The 15941-nt window shown below is 48.6% G+C and overlaps 2 protein-coding genes across 3 annotated transcripts in view; one reads left to right on the top strand and one right to left on the bottom strand.

Moving 5' to 3' along the window:
- The window catches only part of LOC135279443 (hydrocephalus-inducing protein homolog), a 28562-nt gene extending 22862 nt beyond the window's left edge, over nt 1-5700 (top strand). For both annotated transcript variants that reach the window (XM_064386833.1, XM_064386832.1), the window contains exons 26-30: nt 449-658; nt 1856-1981; nt 4140-4317; nt 4799-4929; nt 5516-5700. In XM_064386833.1, the coding sequence (XP_064242903.1) occupies nt 449-658; nt 1856-1981; nt 4140-4317; nt 4799-4929; nt 5516-5518 (648 nt within the window). In that variant the 3' untranslated portion in view covers nt 5519-5700. The remainder of the gene's footprint in view (nt 1-448; nt 659-1855; nt 1982-4139; nt 4318-4798; nt 4930-5515) is intronic.
- A 3497-nt stretch (nt 5701-9197) lies between these two features.
- LOC135279446 (peroxisomal coenzyme A diphosphatase NUDT7-like) lies at nt 9198-13712 on the bottom strand. The gene is made up of 3 exons (XM_064386838.1): nt 13415-13712; nt 11872-12030; nt 9198-10023 (listed from the first exon to the last, which is right to left on the bottom strand). The coding sequence occupies exons 1-3, from the start codon at nt 13679-13681 to the stop codon at nt 9640-9642; spliced, it is 810 nt and encodes a 269-aa protein (XP_064242908.1). The 5' UTR covers nt 13682-13712; the 3' UTR covers nt 9198-9639.
- Between the last annotated feature and the right edge of the window lie 2229 nt (nt 13713-15941).

Below are 15941 nucleotides of genomic sequence, written 5' to 3'. Positions count from 1 at the left end.
TGGTTGACAGGACGTTTTTGTAGGAACTTTGGCTGTAGCAGCTTGAGAGAACAGCATGTAAGTCAGAGAGAGGGAGAAAGGCGTCAGAAGTCAGATGAGCCTTCCCCCATCTCCAAGGGTTCCCACCTCCAAGTCTCCTGTTTTTCTGGAGGCAGTGAGAAATGTTTCCAAAGACAAGTTCTGCAGCAGAGAGAATTTTCTGCTGCCAGGAGACATTCCAGTTGACTTTAATGTAGGGTATACTCATGGAGAAGTGATTATGGGAGAAGGTTTCCCCATGGTCCCTGCACTAGTCAGTGGCATGGACACAGGATGAGATGAAGATGATTCTGGCTGTGTTTGGGGAATAGGCCCCTGCAGCTATGACTCCACTCTAGTTCAAGACACAGCTGCTCTTCTGCATCCATTTCCACTCTCAACATGCTGATCTCTCCTCCCCTCCCTCCAGGTTTTTGATATCATGCCGCTGTGGGGAACACTGCAGCCAGGAAAGAGCCAGAAGGTCACCTTCACCTTCTTTGGCCACGCCAACATCATCGCCCGTGCCACGGCGCTGTGCCGCGTGGAGGGAGGCCCCAGCTACGAGGTGGTGCTGAGCGGGCAGGCCTCGTGCCCCAGCTACCGGCTGGACGTGGAGGAGATTGACTGGGGGCTGCAGGTACCACAGGCTTCTCCTGGCATCATGGCCACCTCCATCCCAGGCGCTCTCCCTCCCTTCTCAGCTGCTTTGCTGGCTCTGGGGCTTAGAATACAACCTGTGAGAGATATGTCCAGCATCCAGGCTGGTTTAAAGTGGCCATCTCCACCCCTGCCCTCCCTTCCCCCTGGCCCAGGGACATGGCACTGTCCTCTTCATGCACCTAACCCTGCCTCCTGGGGAACACAAGGGTCCCAGTGAAGATGTCTGGAGGGACATGTCCCTGAGATATCCCTCCACTGATCCGCTCCTAAAGCTTGAGCTCCAAGGAGATGCTTTTGTCAAATGCTCTTGCTTGATGCACAAAATAATCCAGGGAGGAAGTTGGGCTTTCAGTCACTTCAGTAGCTGAAAACAATGTCCCAGAATAATCCCCACTTTCCTTCTTTTCAGTTTAAAGTCCACAGATACTTCCAGTTGCTGGCACTGCCTGTGTTGTCCTGTGTGTCTCTCTTGTCAGCTGTATGTTTCTTGCCAATATTTGCGTGCAGGTGCCTTTTCTTCTGGAACGCCTCTCAGAAATGCACTAACTTTTAGATACAGTTAAATGGGGACAGAGTTGTCAAAGCAGAACAAAACTGTTCATTAGTAATGCTTCAGCTGAGCCAGGTGTGTGTCTCCCTGCCCCCAGAGATGAGCAAACACAGCCTCCAACAAAAAGGCAATGTTTCTGTCCCCTTTGTACCTGGCTGGGACAGTCCCTGTCCCCTTTCCCCTTGGAGGGGTACTCAGGAGCTTCCATTCTTTCTGACTGCCAACTTTTCTGTCCCCTCCCCTCTCATCCTCCTTCCTTTTGGACAGGTCTTCAACCCTGTCCCTCTGCCAGCACACAGCAACACCAACAAAGCAACCTGAACAAATCCAACCCACACACAACAACATGTAGAACCAACAACTTTCATTCTTGAACTTCATAACCTTTTGGCTTCGTCTCACACATCTCAGTGCCACCTCCTCTGTTTCTCCTGGCTGTTGGTGACCCCTCAGAGTGCAGAGGACCTGGTTCCCTGGTTCACTTATTACTGGCCTTGACCACCTCTCTGTAGTTGTGTGGTTTCATGGTGGCTGTGTGCTTTCAACACCATTAAAGAGGAAGGAGATTGCCCAGCATCAGGCCTGTATCTGTGACTTCTCACTCCTCTATCCTCCTCTCTGCAGGTGTTTAACAAAGTCCTCAAAGCAGGGATCACCCTGCGGAACAACGGGGTTATGAAATTCACCTACGTGGTGCAAGACTCCAGCACAAAGCCTCTGCCCGGGGTGCCCGTGGTCGTGCCCCGCAAGGTGAGTAGCACAAGCCATTGGCTCTGGCCCTGTGTCAGGCAGCCCAGGAGAGGATTAAAAGAAACAAGGGGGAAAAGAGAGGGAAAAAAGTCGGGGGGAAACCCCAAAGCCAGCCCTGAGAGATAGGGCTGTAAGCAATTGCTGCTGGGGGCAGAGAGGTCAAGCAAGTACTCACCTAATAGACTCCCCCATGGCCTTGGCTGGCAGGTGCCACTTGCCAGAGGCAGAAGTGCTCAGCTCTCTGGCTGTGCTGGTACTGGAGTTGGGTGCTGCTGGCTCTTCTGAAGATCACTTTCTTCCTTGTCCCTGCCTCCCTGCTGCCAGCACTAAGCAGTGTTTACATATTCCTTGCTTGGGCTTGAAGCTCCTTTACCAGAAATTGCACAGCCTCTGTGCTGGTCCCTCCCTCCTCCAGCTTTGCTTCTCTGCAGGAGCTTTGTGGGGCAGTGAGGGGACCAGAGAGGAGCAGGGCTGAAAGAGCATGGAGAAGAGGCTGCAGCATCCCCCCATGCTAGCTTCTCAGTCCTGCCTGGATGTCCTGGAGCTTCAGCAGTATTCATGCCTTTGGCCCCCTTTGGAATGGGAAGGGGTGCTGTGGTGCCAGATTTCTTGGGCCCGACTGGCTCCTGACAGCCCCAGATAGCTGTGGAATCCGGGGTGTGGCTGTAGGGCACAGCTGCTCTAGGCACGGGTGGACTGTGTCCAGGGCAGGGATAAGGAACAGGGAGAGGTCTTCTGTATGTTTTCCAAAGGTGTTTATTCCCCAGAGGGTCAGGGACAGAAAGACACTCAACAAAGGCATACATCAGTTTATAAACGGTGCAGGTCCCAAGGGAGGATACACTCTTCAGCCAACTGGGAGAAACTGGGGGTGGAACACAAGTGGGAAATACAATGTCTAAACCAATAGAGGATTACAGCGGAGGAGAATCATTGAAAGAAACCAATGGGGCCTCGAAGGATACAAAATTCATAGGGAAGTTTCTAGAGAAAGGGACAGGCATGGGAAGGGATTGACATTCAGTGGGAGGAGGAACAGGGAACAAAAGGGCAGGTCTTTGGGGAGATGGACAACTAGGGCAAAACCACAGGGGGGAAAGAAACAGCCCATTGGTGATAAAATATGCTGTAACAATACAAAATGGGTGAGGGGCGTTTATAAAACTGACTACTAGGACCCAATTACAATCCAAAACACACATGGCCACAAAGGGGAAGCCAAATGGCTTTCTCATTATTTCGTGTATGTCTCGTGCAAGGGGTGCCCCGCTGGTGCCCTCCTCCTGTGAGCACCTGCAGACACAGCTCTGCGTGGGCCTGCACTCAGCTGCTGGAGCAGCATCCTGCCCCTGGCAGCTTGGCCAGGCTCCCTTTGGCTGCAGCTGTGTTGTGTGCTGGAGTAACTCAGGAGACCCAGGAGCAGGCTTTGTCCTGCTCAGCTGTTTCTCCCTGCACAGAGAACAGGAATGGGGAGCTGAGGGCCCAGCCTGGTGTGCAGGGGGGAGCCCAGGAAAGCTGCAGCTGAGTCTGTCACCCAGAGCTGTGTTTCCCTTCAGCCCCACTGCTGTGAGCCCAGCCTGGGACTTGGACAGCATTTCTGAAAGCACAAAGAGGAGGATGGCCCTTCCTGCCATCACTGTCATCCCCAGATCTCATCCAAGTCTCTGCTCCTGCATTTCCAGAGATGTATGTGTGCAGGAAACCATGAGTCAGGATGGTGTAACTGCAGAGGCAGAAGGTGTTTTTGCTGGGATCATTAATGAGGGGTCAGGCCCTTGGACATGAGCCTGGAATTGCTGATGTGCTGTGACAAGGGCTACTGGCCCTCCTGAGAGTGCAGGCACTTCACTCCTTTTGCGCAGAGCCTGGCAAAAGAGCTTTTCTTTTTTGGGCATGACCCTTGCTGGCAGAGGGCACATGCCACGAGCAGCAGAGCTGTGCTCCTGTCAGGCTGTGCTGGGGCTGCAGCCTTGTGAGAGCTCAGGACACGCTGCACCCCAGGGCTGGAGGCGCAAGCTTTTGGCACAAGGAAGGTAGAAAGTGAGGTGGTCTGATGTTTTCTTCTAGATGAGAACCTGTCTTCTCAGCCTGTCTGAGTCCTGAGCCATCCCACATCACACCTTTGATGCAGTCCCTCCCTCCTCTCCTGTCCCTGCAGGGCTCCATTGCACCTGGCAAGAAGCGAGTGCTGAAAGTCTCTTATCTGCCAGAAAAGCCAGGAGCGTTCCGCAGGACTTTCCAGGTCCAAGTGGCTCATCTGGAACCGGCAGAAATCGTCCTGAAAGGAAAGACGATCTTCCCTGGGGTTACCAAGTGCCTGACCAGGATGCTGAAAGGTGAGCACTGTCTGTCATCTCCCAGGAAGTTCCCCTGCTTTTTCCCCCTACCTGCACTTAAGGCAGCTCACGCCCGTCTCCACAAGTCTGGAAGTTGCAGGGCTGCCAGACCAACACTTTGGCCTCTCTGGTTGCTTCCTGAGTTTTGAGCAGTTGAGTCCTTTTAGGCTTTTTCCCAAGATCCTTTTCCCAGGATCTTGGAAGGGCCTGGAAAGATGATGGTAGGCAGAAAAGCTTGGGAAAGCCGTAAGAGAGGCTGGCAGGGCTATTGGCAGGGTTGGATGTGCATGACATTGCAGGGGATGAGATGATGCTCTGGGAGGAAAAAGCTAAGTAAGAATGAACATGAGGAGTCAGAGAGGAGCAGCAGCATCCATTGTTTCTGGGAGAGGCCAGTGTTGGGGAAGTGGGACTTCTCAGCTTAAATGGGATTGGCAATGTGCCTCGTCTTCTATTCATGGATATTTTTTTCCTTCAAAAGAGGAGAAGATACTGGAAGAGGAAGAAGAAAACCCAGAGAAGGAAGAAAAGGAAAGTGATGAATCATCTGTTGCCATGGAGTCACTGGTGGAGTCACTGATGGAGTCACTGATTGTCACAGCTGAACGACAGGCTAGTGTCCAACATCTCCCCAGGGGCTCTTCAGCTGAGGGGCTCCCCCAGCAGCATCCTGGGTCTGGTGGAAGAGGTGGGAGGGTTATTCCCACTTGGGAAATTGGAGGAGTAGCAGCTGTGCTCCCTCCCTCAAAGTTGCCTTTGCTTGTGGCCAGCCCATGCTCCATACTTTGAGCTCTCAGACAGATACTGCCATAATCAGATTATAAGATTTCTGGGCCACTTGCTGAATTTGGAGAGCTTGTGGTGTGTTCTCTTTTATGACTGAGAGAAATATTTGTATTCAAGTGTTTATACCTATAAAGTGAGCAGAATATTCAGAGTCAGTGAAGGGCCAAGCACTAGCAAACTCCTCTTCATTAGCTGTGTAAATGGCAAGAAGGGCAACTGAACTGGTGAACTTTGTGGTCTACAAATGGCCTTATTCATGATAGCCCTCATTTACTTTTTTATTGGTGTATGATTCCACAAAGCATTTCTCTCCTGTTCTGGAATGCAGAGGTTAAGCGGAAAAAAATATTGTTTAAAAACAAAAGCCTATTTCTATAGTTTTATAATGGGAATGACGTGGCTTCTTCTCCAGTGATACTGCCAACCTTGAGATTTCAGCTGAGGATAAAGAAACTGAATCATCTAAATATTCTTCAGAAGACAAACCTTGAGAAGTTCATGGAAAACTGGGAAGCTCTTTGAAGAACCTACTGAGCCATAAGAACCTCGAGGATTGGCATTGGCCCACCTCGTTTACCAATAAAGCAGGGAAAATTATGTCTTCTGGGAAGAAATCTGTGAATGCTGAACTCTGCCCAGGCATGGTGCAAATTTCATGAGATCCTGCGCAGCCTTCCTCTTCTCCCAGATGAAGCTTTTCAGGACAGAGAACTGGATTCCTTCCACCTCTGTGAAGCACCTGGAGCTCTTATAGCCAGCCTTAACCTCTACTTGAAGTCCCACCATGTCCCTTCCACTGGAATTGGATAGCTAATACTCTGAACCACATCATGAAGCCAGTGACACCCTTATGATGACCATGGATGACAGTCTGATAGCAAACACGTTACCTTGGTGGGACTTCGGCCCAGATAACACTGGGGATTATAGTGGCAGACTCAGAGAGAACTCTTGGTCAGGTGTGAGATGTATGACACTGATTATGTGCATCATTATGACTAAACTTATTGCTAATACAGAATCTCAATATTGTCAAAGCAGTATAAAATATAAGCAGGTCTACAGAGCTATAATATGAGCAGCTTTGGCTAGAAACAGAATCACAGAATCACAGAATCTCTAGGTTGGAAGAGACCTTCAAGATCATCGAGTCCAACCCATCCTATCTTATACCTCAACTAGGTCATGGCACTAAGTGCCACATCTAGTCTCCTTTTAAACACATCCAGGGATGGTGACTCTACCACCTCCCTGGGCAGATGATTCCAGTGTTTGACCACTCTTTCTGTGAAAAACTTCCTCCTTAGGTCTAACCTGTATCTCCCTTGGCGCAGCTTGAGACTGTGTCCTCTTGTTCTATCTGTTGTTGCTCGGAGAAAGAGACTGACCCCCAGCTCACTACAGCCACCCTTCAGGAAGTTGTAGAGAGTGATAAGGTCACCTCTGAGTCTTCTCTTCTCCAGGCTAAACAAACCCAGCTCTCTTAGTCGTTCCTCATATGGCTTGTGTTCCAAGCCCCTCACCAGCCTCGTTGCTCTCCTTTGGACATGCTCGAGCATCTCAACATCCCTCCTAAACTGAGGGGCCCAGAACTGGACACAGTACTCAAGGTGTGGCCTCACCAGTGCCGAGTACAGGGGAAGAATGACCTCCCTGCTCCTGCTGGACACACTATTCCTGATACTGGCCAGGATGCCATTGGCCTTCTTGGCCACCTGAGCACACTGGTGGCTCATGTTCAGCCGACTGTCAACCAGCACCCCCAGGTCCCTTTCCACCTGAGCACTGTCCAGCCACACCATCCCCAGCCTATAACGCTGCAGGGGGTTATTGTGGCCAAAGTGCAGGACTCGGCACTTGGACTTGTTGAACTTCATCCCATTGGATTCTGCCCATCCATCCAACCGTTCCAAGTCCCTCTGAAAAGCTCTCTGTTCCTCTAACTGATCGACACATGCTCCCAGCTTAGTGTCATCTGCAAATTTACTAATGAAAGACTCTAAACCCTCATCCATATCATCAATAAAAATATTAAACAGAACTGGCCCCAGCACAGACCCCTGAGGGACAGCACTGGTGGCTGGCCTCCAGCTGGATGCAGCACCATTCACGACCACTCTCTGGGCCCGGCCATGCAGCCAGTTCCTAACCCAGCACAGAATGTTCCTGTCCAAGCCACAGGCTGCCAGCTTATCTAGGAGTATGCTGTGGGAGACAGTGTCAAAGGCCTTGCTGTAATCCAAATAAACAACATCTACAGCCTTCCCTGCATCCACTAGGCGGGTTACCTGGTCATAAAAGGTGACCAGGTTGGTTAAACATGACCTACCCTTCCTAAACCCATGCTGACTGGGTCTGATACCCTGGCCATCCTGTAAATTCTTCATGATGGCACTTAATATAAACTGTTCCATTATTTTGCCAGGTACTGAGGTCAGACTGACTGGTCTATAATTACCAGGATCCTCCTTTGCACCCTTTTTGTGAATGGGTGTCACATTGGCCAGCTTCCAGTCTTCCGGAACCTCACCAGTGAGCCAGGACTGTTGGTCCTGGAGATGAGCTTTGTAAGCTCATCTGCCAGCTCTCTCATTACCCTGGGGTGGATCCCGTCAGGTCCCATAGATTTATGAACATCCTGCAGGTTTACAGTCTTTGGAATTGCAGAACTCACAGGGACAAAGCACCTATGGAGCTACTTCAGGATTTTCTCTCTGGACATGACTGGATCTTAGCTGGATCTGCAGTCAGAGGCACCAGGAAGCTGCTGGGACATGCAAGGAGCTCAAGTGACACAGTGGAAGGGTGGCACGAGCCTTTCAGCACTTGCTCCTTGCCAGGTGCAAGGGAACCCTGCAAGGCTTGGCTCGATGCCCTTCCTCTCTCTTCTGCACACTTTCCCATCAGTAATGGGATTTCATACTCCAGAAGAGCTGCCTCTGTGAGGTGCACTCCCAAAGGCAGAGGGAGTATTCTACAGTGAAAATCACTGCTCTAAATTGTGCCACTTTGCTTCTGAGTTTAACAAGAGGAGCATCCCCACAAGCACCCATTTTTGCAGCTCTCTGACTCCCAACTAACTGCACACGTGCCAGCTGTGCCAAGGAATGGGGATTTCTAGCTGTGATCACATACTTGCCAGATTGTGCTATCATGGTAATTGATTTTGAGAGGAATAGCAGATTTGTCTTCACAAAGAAGCTGTGGCTCTGCTGGTAGATAAAACTAGCACGGGGAGATAAAAGAAACAATGGGAAGGATTCCACTGATTGATGAATGGAAAAGGTATTTGCTTTTACAAATAAACTTTAGGTTTGCTGATAAATGAAGACTGGACAATGAAAGATGAAAGAAACAATAGGGAAGAAAAGCCCCTCAATTCCATAAGATTTAAAAATGAAAAGGGAGGGTTATACCTTAGAGGGAAATCTTTTGTATCAGGTGTATTGGGAAGTCTGTACCTCTCAAGTACCTCAGCCAATGGGGAAAGAGAGAAGGGAAATGCGACTGGGAAATTGGGATAAAAAGGGAGGCTGTGTCCTCCAAAAATTTGAGAGATCCCAGGGGAATGCCCCATGGCCTCTCCCTTTCTTCAAATAAAATAAAAGGACTCCTCTGTGTCCTTTTCGGACATAAACCTCTGATGTTTGTGGATTCATTTTCCTAACAACTTCTTGACTCCAATTTATACTGCTCCATCTTGTGTTCAGGTTGCAGAATATTTGGCATGGAGCACTCAGCCACTGAATGTTCAGAGGCTCTTCCTGGGTGCTGTTGGTCTCTTAGGATTCTTCAGTGCCTTGTTCTGTAGGCTCTGAACCCCTCTGCGTTGCTCTTTGTTTGGTGGGTTGTCCTTGTGAATCCTCACCTCCACTTTTCTGTCCTGGAGAAGACTCCTGTCAGCAGCTGAGTGAGATTTGATAACAAGATGGTGAGGGACAAACTTCAGTCCTGTTGCCTGTATCCTAAGTTTTCCATAGCCTATGGAATTGCCTCATGAGAAATGTTAAATTAACCAAAACTCATTGCACATACTGACCTGCCCTCTTCCCTCCACAAGCCCAAGGAAAACAAAATAAGATTGTGAAAGCAGCTGAAACCTTTTGTATTTTTATTGTGCATTCTGTAAGTGCTCAAAGATACCACACAAGACTGTATGAATCATGTTGTCCACGTATGGCACATGTAAGAGGCAGATCCCAAAAAGTTTTCATAGGTTAACTCAGACACAAATTCCATCAAATAGCATTATCTCATTATAGACAAAGCAAAGCACAGAAACACACAGAACAAAGGCACTGAAACTGAGAAGGAACTGAAACAGACCTTTTGAAAGTCTGTTTCACAGAAAATATTGTGTGCTTCTCACAGGTCTTCAAAGAGATTAAAAATTACATTAATCTAGTTAGGGATTGTCAACTTAAAAATTTCCAGTTCTGAAGAAATTCAAGTGTAGCTTTCAAACAAGAAGTACAAAGGAAATAAACCAAGCTCCTTTTTCCTCTTTCAAAGTAAATGAATGGCCAGACCAAGCTGTCACAGATTACTCTTCTTTCTTTCATGTACAGATGCATACAATTTAGTGAAGTAATTCTCAGAGGATGAAATTAAGTTGTCAAGATCATAATCCACTTCAAAGGTAGGTCTTTCTCCAGAAATTATAAGAGCAAGAAATACAGCAAAGTGGGCAGTCAGTCCCCATATCTTGAATGACTTTTTATGTTCCTGGTCATCATATATAAAGCAGTGTACACGAGTTGAGTAACCTGAGGAGGTTTTATAAGTGAAGGTCTTGTAATTCAAGGGCTTGACAAAGTACTCCAAAGGCACAACAAAAACCTCGCTCACTTCATCTGGATTAGGAGTGCCCTGGAATGTATCCTCTATAAACCCTACAACTGGTGTCACCAAGTTATTCATCTAAAAAGAGAGAGAAAAAATCCCCAATAAATAAGTTAATTTTAAAAAAATCAACTAAACTCTCAAACACTTATGTCTGTACCAAGTAAAAATGTTCATTACTTAAAAAAACATTGCATTGTTACAAAATGAGTACAAGAAGCCTATGAACTATTTTTAACTGCAATGCAATTTAGTCTCCTAATGGCAAGCTATTTAATTTGACTTTGAGAATTTGAAATAATATTTTTGTATTTGTCAAAAATTAGTTTACAAATACTGTGCTCATCCTGTATAATCAGAGCAGTTCAAAAGGCTTCTACAGAAGTCAAAAGACAAATGTGGTTTCTCTCATGGGTCTTCCTTATTTATGTTTTTAATTCTGATTTCATTCCAAATTTTCCCTATCCTTTATCATATTTCTGTATTGTTTTCCCGAGATACAGGAATTTTCCAGAATATGGAAGTATTTTTCTATAGGTACAGAAATATTATTGCAGTGTATTTAGCCATAAAATGTAACACTTTTTCAAACACATTATTTATGGACATGGGAACACATTATTTATTTCTTCCATGGGAAGACAAAATCACTGAAATCATAGTTTGCATCAACAGAACACCAAAATTCTTTAGGATACAGTGCTAGTTCTATTTATTCACACTAACTAAGACCACTGTCCTGTAGAAAGGAGGAAAACAGTGCCTGTGGTATTTGATTCAAGTCTGGAAAGACTCAGTCCAGCCAGAAGCGCCTGGAATGTGCATATTGAGGAGGCAGAGTATCATCTGACATGCACAATATTCATGGTCCAAAACCCACACCATCTCTCCTACTGACTGAAGTAACTGGCTGGAAACACGGAAAATATGATCCTTTTTACACACTGCCTCTGAACTGTGTGGTTCTAAGGTCATCTGTAGAGAAATTATAATTTAAGTCGTTAAATAAAGCTGTTTTCAATACAATTTCAAAAGTAGGTATTTATTTTTTAATGGGGAGAGGGTACTGCTGACAGATAAAAGAATAGGAGGCATAGTAATAGAGTTTCACCTGGTGAACAAAAATAGTCTTCTGAAACAGCAATTCCTCTGTTCTGTGGGAAAACTGATCCTATGTAATACTGAACACTGCTATTGAAACTGAGAAGCTGTTAATTTACAAATGGTGACCTACACTCCAAAGACACCTCTGGGAGTCTCCCTGCTGGAGGAAGATGATGCACACCATCCTGGTGCACATCCCCTCTGGTGCTCCCTCTCTGTGTGCACAGCCCTGGAGCCAGCAGACACCAAAGGAGACACCTGTGAGGCTACAGCAGCCTGGGTGAGTGAGCTCTGCACAGCGCCAGGGATGGAGATTATACAGCCTGCCAGGAACATCTGCTCCACTTTTGGGCTGACCTCATGGTGAAGAGGAATTTTTCTTGCATCTCATCAGAAAGTCCATGCTGCTGCTGTGTCTACTGCCTCAAGAAGAGTTCTGGTATCATCCTCTCTCTGACTCGCCAGGAGAAGAAAGCAGCCAAATCCCCTGGCAGCCTTCAAGCTGAGCAAGCCCACCTCTCTCAGCCTGTCTGCTCATCACCCACTCGCTGTAGCCCCATGACTGCACTCGTGGCTCTCTGCTGAACTCTCGCCAGGGCAGCGCTGTCAGCGTGGTACTCCAGAGTCACTGACTGGTGCCCCAGAGCTGGTCTCACAAATACCAAACTCTGAGCAAGAACCCTTTCCCTGGGCTCTGCTGGACACACGGGCTGTGCACGTGAAGAAGCGGCGCCTCCTGGCAGCTCCAGGTTTGAAAAGGTCACTGCCAGCCTCACAAGTGAAAACCACCCAAACTTATTCTGTGCTGACATGCTGACTTACTTTATCAATTCCAGGCATCAGCCTACAGATGACTTCCACCTTCTCTGGCTGAAGACCAACTTCTTCTTTAGCTTCTCGGAGAGCAGTGTCAATGTCATCTTTATCAGTGGCTTCCCTTTTACCTCCTGGAAAACACACTTCCCCTGGTGATCTTCTCAGCTAGAATGTAAAGGAGTACTGCTGTTAAATATAGCAAGGTTTATGTTTCTTATTGGACCCACACAGATGCATGTTGGTATTGCAGCATCCCTTTATGTTTATCTTTCCAGTCAAAGAAGCTGGAAATGGTGGTTAAGGTTTCTGCAGACCAGAAGAAGCATCCCTTAGCAAGAGTAGCTACCTAAGAAAACTCTGAGGCTATCCCCTGCTAATCCATAAACCCTCACTATCAGAAAATACACTGTAGCTGTACAGTGCTGTGTAATCCATACTGGAACTTCTACTTATGTCAACGTTCACATTTTGCATCATCTTGTTTGCATAAATGACAGATGAATCCAGACAGACAACTTGCAGAGCAAGATTAAAATACTCTAAGAGCAAAAACTTTTGAAAGACACAAATAATGTACCCATGAGAGAGGAAATAACATTTTGCTTCAGCCCAAAAATATTACGGAGTAGAAGAACGAAAATGGTTGGTTCTGTTTCCTCTTTGTTGTTATCTATAGTTGGGATATGTTTTGTTGGGTGCTGTTGAGAAACCAGGAGAGGGGCAGGGTTGAAGACATGACCAGAACAAGAAAAAAGGATGAGAAGGGAAAGGACGGAAGAGTTGGCAGTCTGGAAAGAGCCTGAGTTCCTGAGTAGCCATTCAATGGGAAAGGGGACAGGGATCACCCTCAGCCACACAAGGGGATAAAAGATTGCCATTTGACTGCCAAGTGCGTGTGTGTGTTTTCGCCTCTGGGGAGGGAGACACACACCCGACTCAGCTGACTCATTACGAATTAAATTATTTAGTTATTGCATCAAAGACTGTGTCCCCTCTTGACTGTATCAAAAAAGGAGTTACTTCTAAGATACCCTTAAGTACATTGCAGTAGTAGGCTTGTGCATCAAGGATCAGTAAAAAACACATTTATAATCACTGCATCAGCTATGGAACTGTATTTGTTTCTTAAGCAAGACCCAGCAACAGAAAAAAAGTGATTCCTGAGTCCAGGCAGTTGATGTGACACAGGGATGGAAAACAAGAGTTGTAAAAGAAAACAAAATGCTGGAGAAAGAGTTCTGGCAGCCTTGGGTTGTTGCCTTTTATGTATTAAAGGGAGAAAAGAGTAATACTAACTGCAGATTGAAACCCCTCATTTAACAAAGCTGCGCTGCACGGTCAGTTTCCTTATTTAAGCAAGCCATCAGTGCCCACAATGATAATTTCCTGTCACGGGTTTCCGCGGTGCTCCTGGCAGGCGAACACCAGGAGGACAGGAGTGTAAAAACAGCCGGCCGTGCCCTGGGGAACGAGGGGCGGCACTGGGGGCACACACGGCGATGGTTCCCCGGGAGGGAAGGAAGGATCGCAGCCCTGGGAGCCCCGGTACCTGCAGGGAGCGGACGGTGAGCAGCAGGTGCAGCCGCCCCGCTCGCACCAGGAGCGGCAGCAGCACGGCGGCTCGGGGCAGCGGCAAGCGGCAGAACCTGTCCCCGACATCGAACTCCCTCAGGCGGCGCCGGGCCTTCTCCAGGGCGCCGTGCCCCGGAGCGGGCAGAGCGGAGCACCGGCACCGTCCGGCCGCGGCCCGCTCATCCCCCGCGGGCCCTGAGCAGGGCCCGGGAACGGGGCCCGGCCGCTCCCGCTCCGCCGCCATCGCCCGGCCCGGCCCCGCCCCGGCAGCGGCACAGCGACACCGGCCGGCTCCATCGCTCCCTTTCCTGTTCCCTTTCCTGTTCCCTTTCCCTGCCCCCCTCTGGCCGTGTCCTGGCCGCCGCGGGCCCGCGCTGCCCCAGACATGCGGCGGCTCCATCGCTTCCTCCCCAGCTCCGGCACCGCGGTGCGAGAAGGACCGTGAAAGGGCCGCAGTCGTGCCCAGTCACAGAACCATAGAACACGGACCTTAAAGATCACCTTATTCCCCCTCCACGGTGTTAGAAATGCACTAACTTTTAGGTACAATTCAATGGGGACAAATGGTCGAAGCAAAGGAAAACTGCTTATTAGTAACGATTCAGCTGAGCCAGGAGTGTGCCTCCCTTGCCCAAGAGGCCAACATACCCACTGCCCGAGGAAAGGGCTGCTTTTTATACCTTTTCCTGGCTGGGGCAGTCCCTGTACCCTCTGCCATTGGATGGGTACTCAGGAAATTCCATTCTCTCCCGACCACCAACTTTTCACAGAATCACAGAACAAATTAGGTTGGAAAAGACCTTTAAGATCATCTAGTCCAACCCCATGACCTAACACCTCCTCATCAACTAAACCATGGCACTGAGTGCCACATCCAGTTTTTTTTAAACATGTCCGGGGTTGGTGACTCCACCCTGGGCAGGCGATTCCAGCGTGCAGTCACTCTTCCAGTGAAGAATCTTTTTCTAACATCTAACCTAAACTTCCCCTGGCGCAGCTTAAGACTGTGCCCTCTCATTCTGTCACTTGTTGCCTGGGAGCAGAGCGAGCCCCACCTGACTACAAACACCTTTCAGGTAGAAAGTGATGAAGTTTCCCCCAAGTCTCCTTTTCTCCAGGCTGAGCACCCCCAGCTCCCTCAGTCATTCCTCACAGGGTTTGTGTTCCCAGCCCCTCTCCAGCCTCGTTGCCTCCTCTGGATGTGCTCAAGCATCCCAAGGTCCTTCCCAAACTGAGGGCCCAGAGCTGGACACAGCACTCGAGGTGTGGCCTCACCAGTGCCCAGTGCAGGGGCAGGATGGCCTCCCTGCTCCTGCTGGCCACGCTGTTCCTGATCCAGGCCAGGAGCCATTTGGTCTTGGCCACCAGGGCTCTGCTGGCTCGTGTTCAGTCACTGCTGACCAGCACCCCCAGGTCCCTTTCTGCCTGGGCACTGTGCAGCCCCTCTGTCCCCAGCCTGTAGCACTGCAGGGGTTGTTGTGGCCAAAATGCAGGGCTGGGCACTTGGACTTGTTCAGCTTCATGCTGTTGGACTTGGCGCATCTATCCAGCCTGTCCAGGTCCCTCTGCAGAGCCCTCCTAAACAGATTGACTCATGTTCCCACCTTGGTGTCATCTGTAAATGTATGGTACCCTCCCCGCTCATCCTACTTCTTTTAGTCAGGTCTTCAACTCCACCCCTCTCCCAGCTCACAGCAACACTCAATGAACCAACCAGAAAAATCCAAACAATCCAAACACCACACAGAACTAACACCTAACCTAACAACCTTTTGGCTTCAGCAAAATGTCACAATTGTCTCTCACAATCCACCCTTTCTTTTTATTATCCTTTTATTGCTGAAGCCCTTGCTTTAATGACCCTGTCTGGTCAGCACAAACTGGCTCCTTTTGTGAAGTAGTTGTAAATAAGACTAATCAGTCTTTATTTGGTCAGTGCTAAGTTCAGTCTCTTTAAAAGTTCCTGATTTGTCAGTTCACGTTGCTGTCCACAGTTCTCCTCCAAGTCAAGTCAAGTAGGATGCAGATACACTTGTGTGCAGTGCCTCCATCAGCAGTTCCATCCGTGCTTGCTCAGATGATGCAAACCTCAGACTGTAACTGCAGCATCAAAGATTACCTTCCTCGGTATCCACACCTGCTTCCTGAGTTCTGTGCACTAGAACAGCACACTGCAGGGATGTAGAGGTGAGGCACAGACGCCATGACACTCCATCCAGCAATTTCCAGAGTCTTAAATCATCATTTCCTATTCCTCTTTTATCAAGGTCTGGTTTGCCTTACATTCCCACTGCTCAACACCCGAGGGATGGCAGCCCAGAGTAGAGCAAAAGGCTCTCTGGTGGCAAATACAGAGGTCTGTCCAGTTCTGCCCTTGACTGTTCACTATTAAATCATCTTTTGAAGATTAACTTTTAAGAGTCACTTCCTTGTACCACTGTCCAAGTTTGGGGAGCAGCTTCCACTGGCCCTTTGACTTGAGAGGTTCTTTTTCTGCAGTCCTG

Source organism: Passer domesticus, chromosome 12 (genome assembly GCF_036417665.1).
Source record: "Passer domesticus isolate bPasDom1 chromosome 12, bPasDom1.hap1, whole genome shotgun sequence".
Classification (NCBI taxonomy): Eukaryota; Metazoa; Chordata; class Aves; order Passeriformes; family Passeridae; genus Passer; species Passer domesticus.
This window is presented reverse-complemented; position numbering and strand designations above follow the sequence as displayed.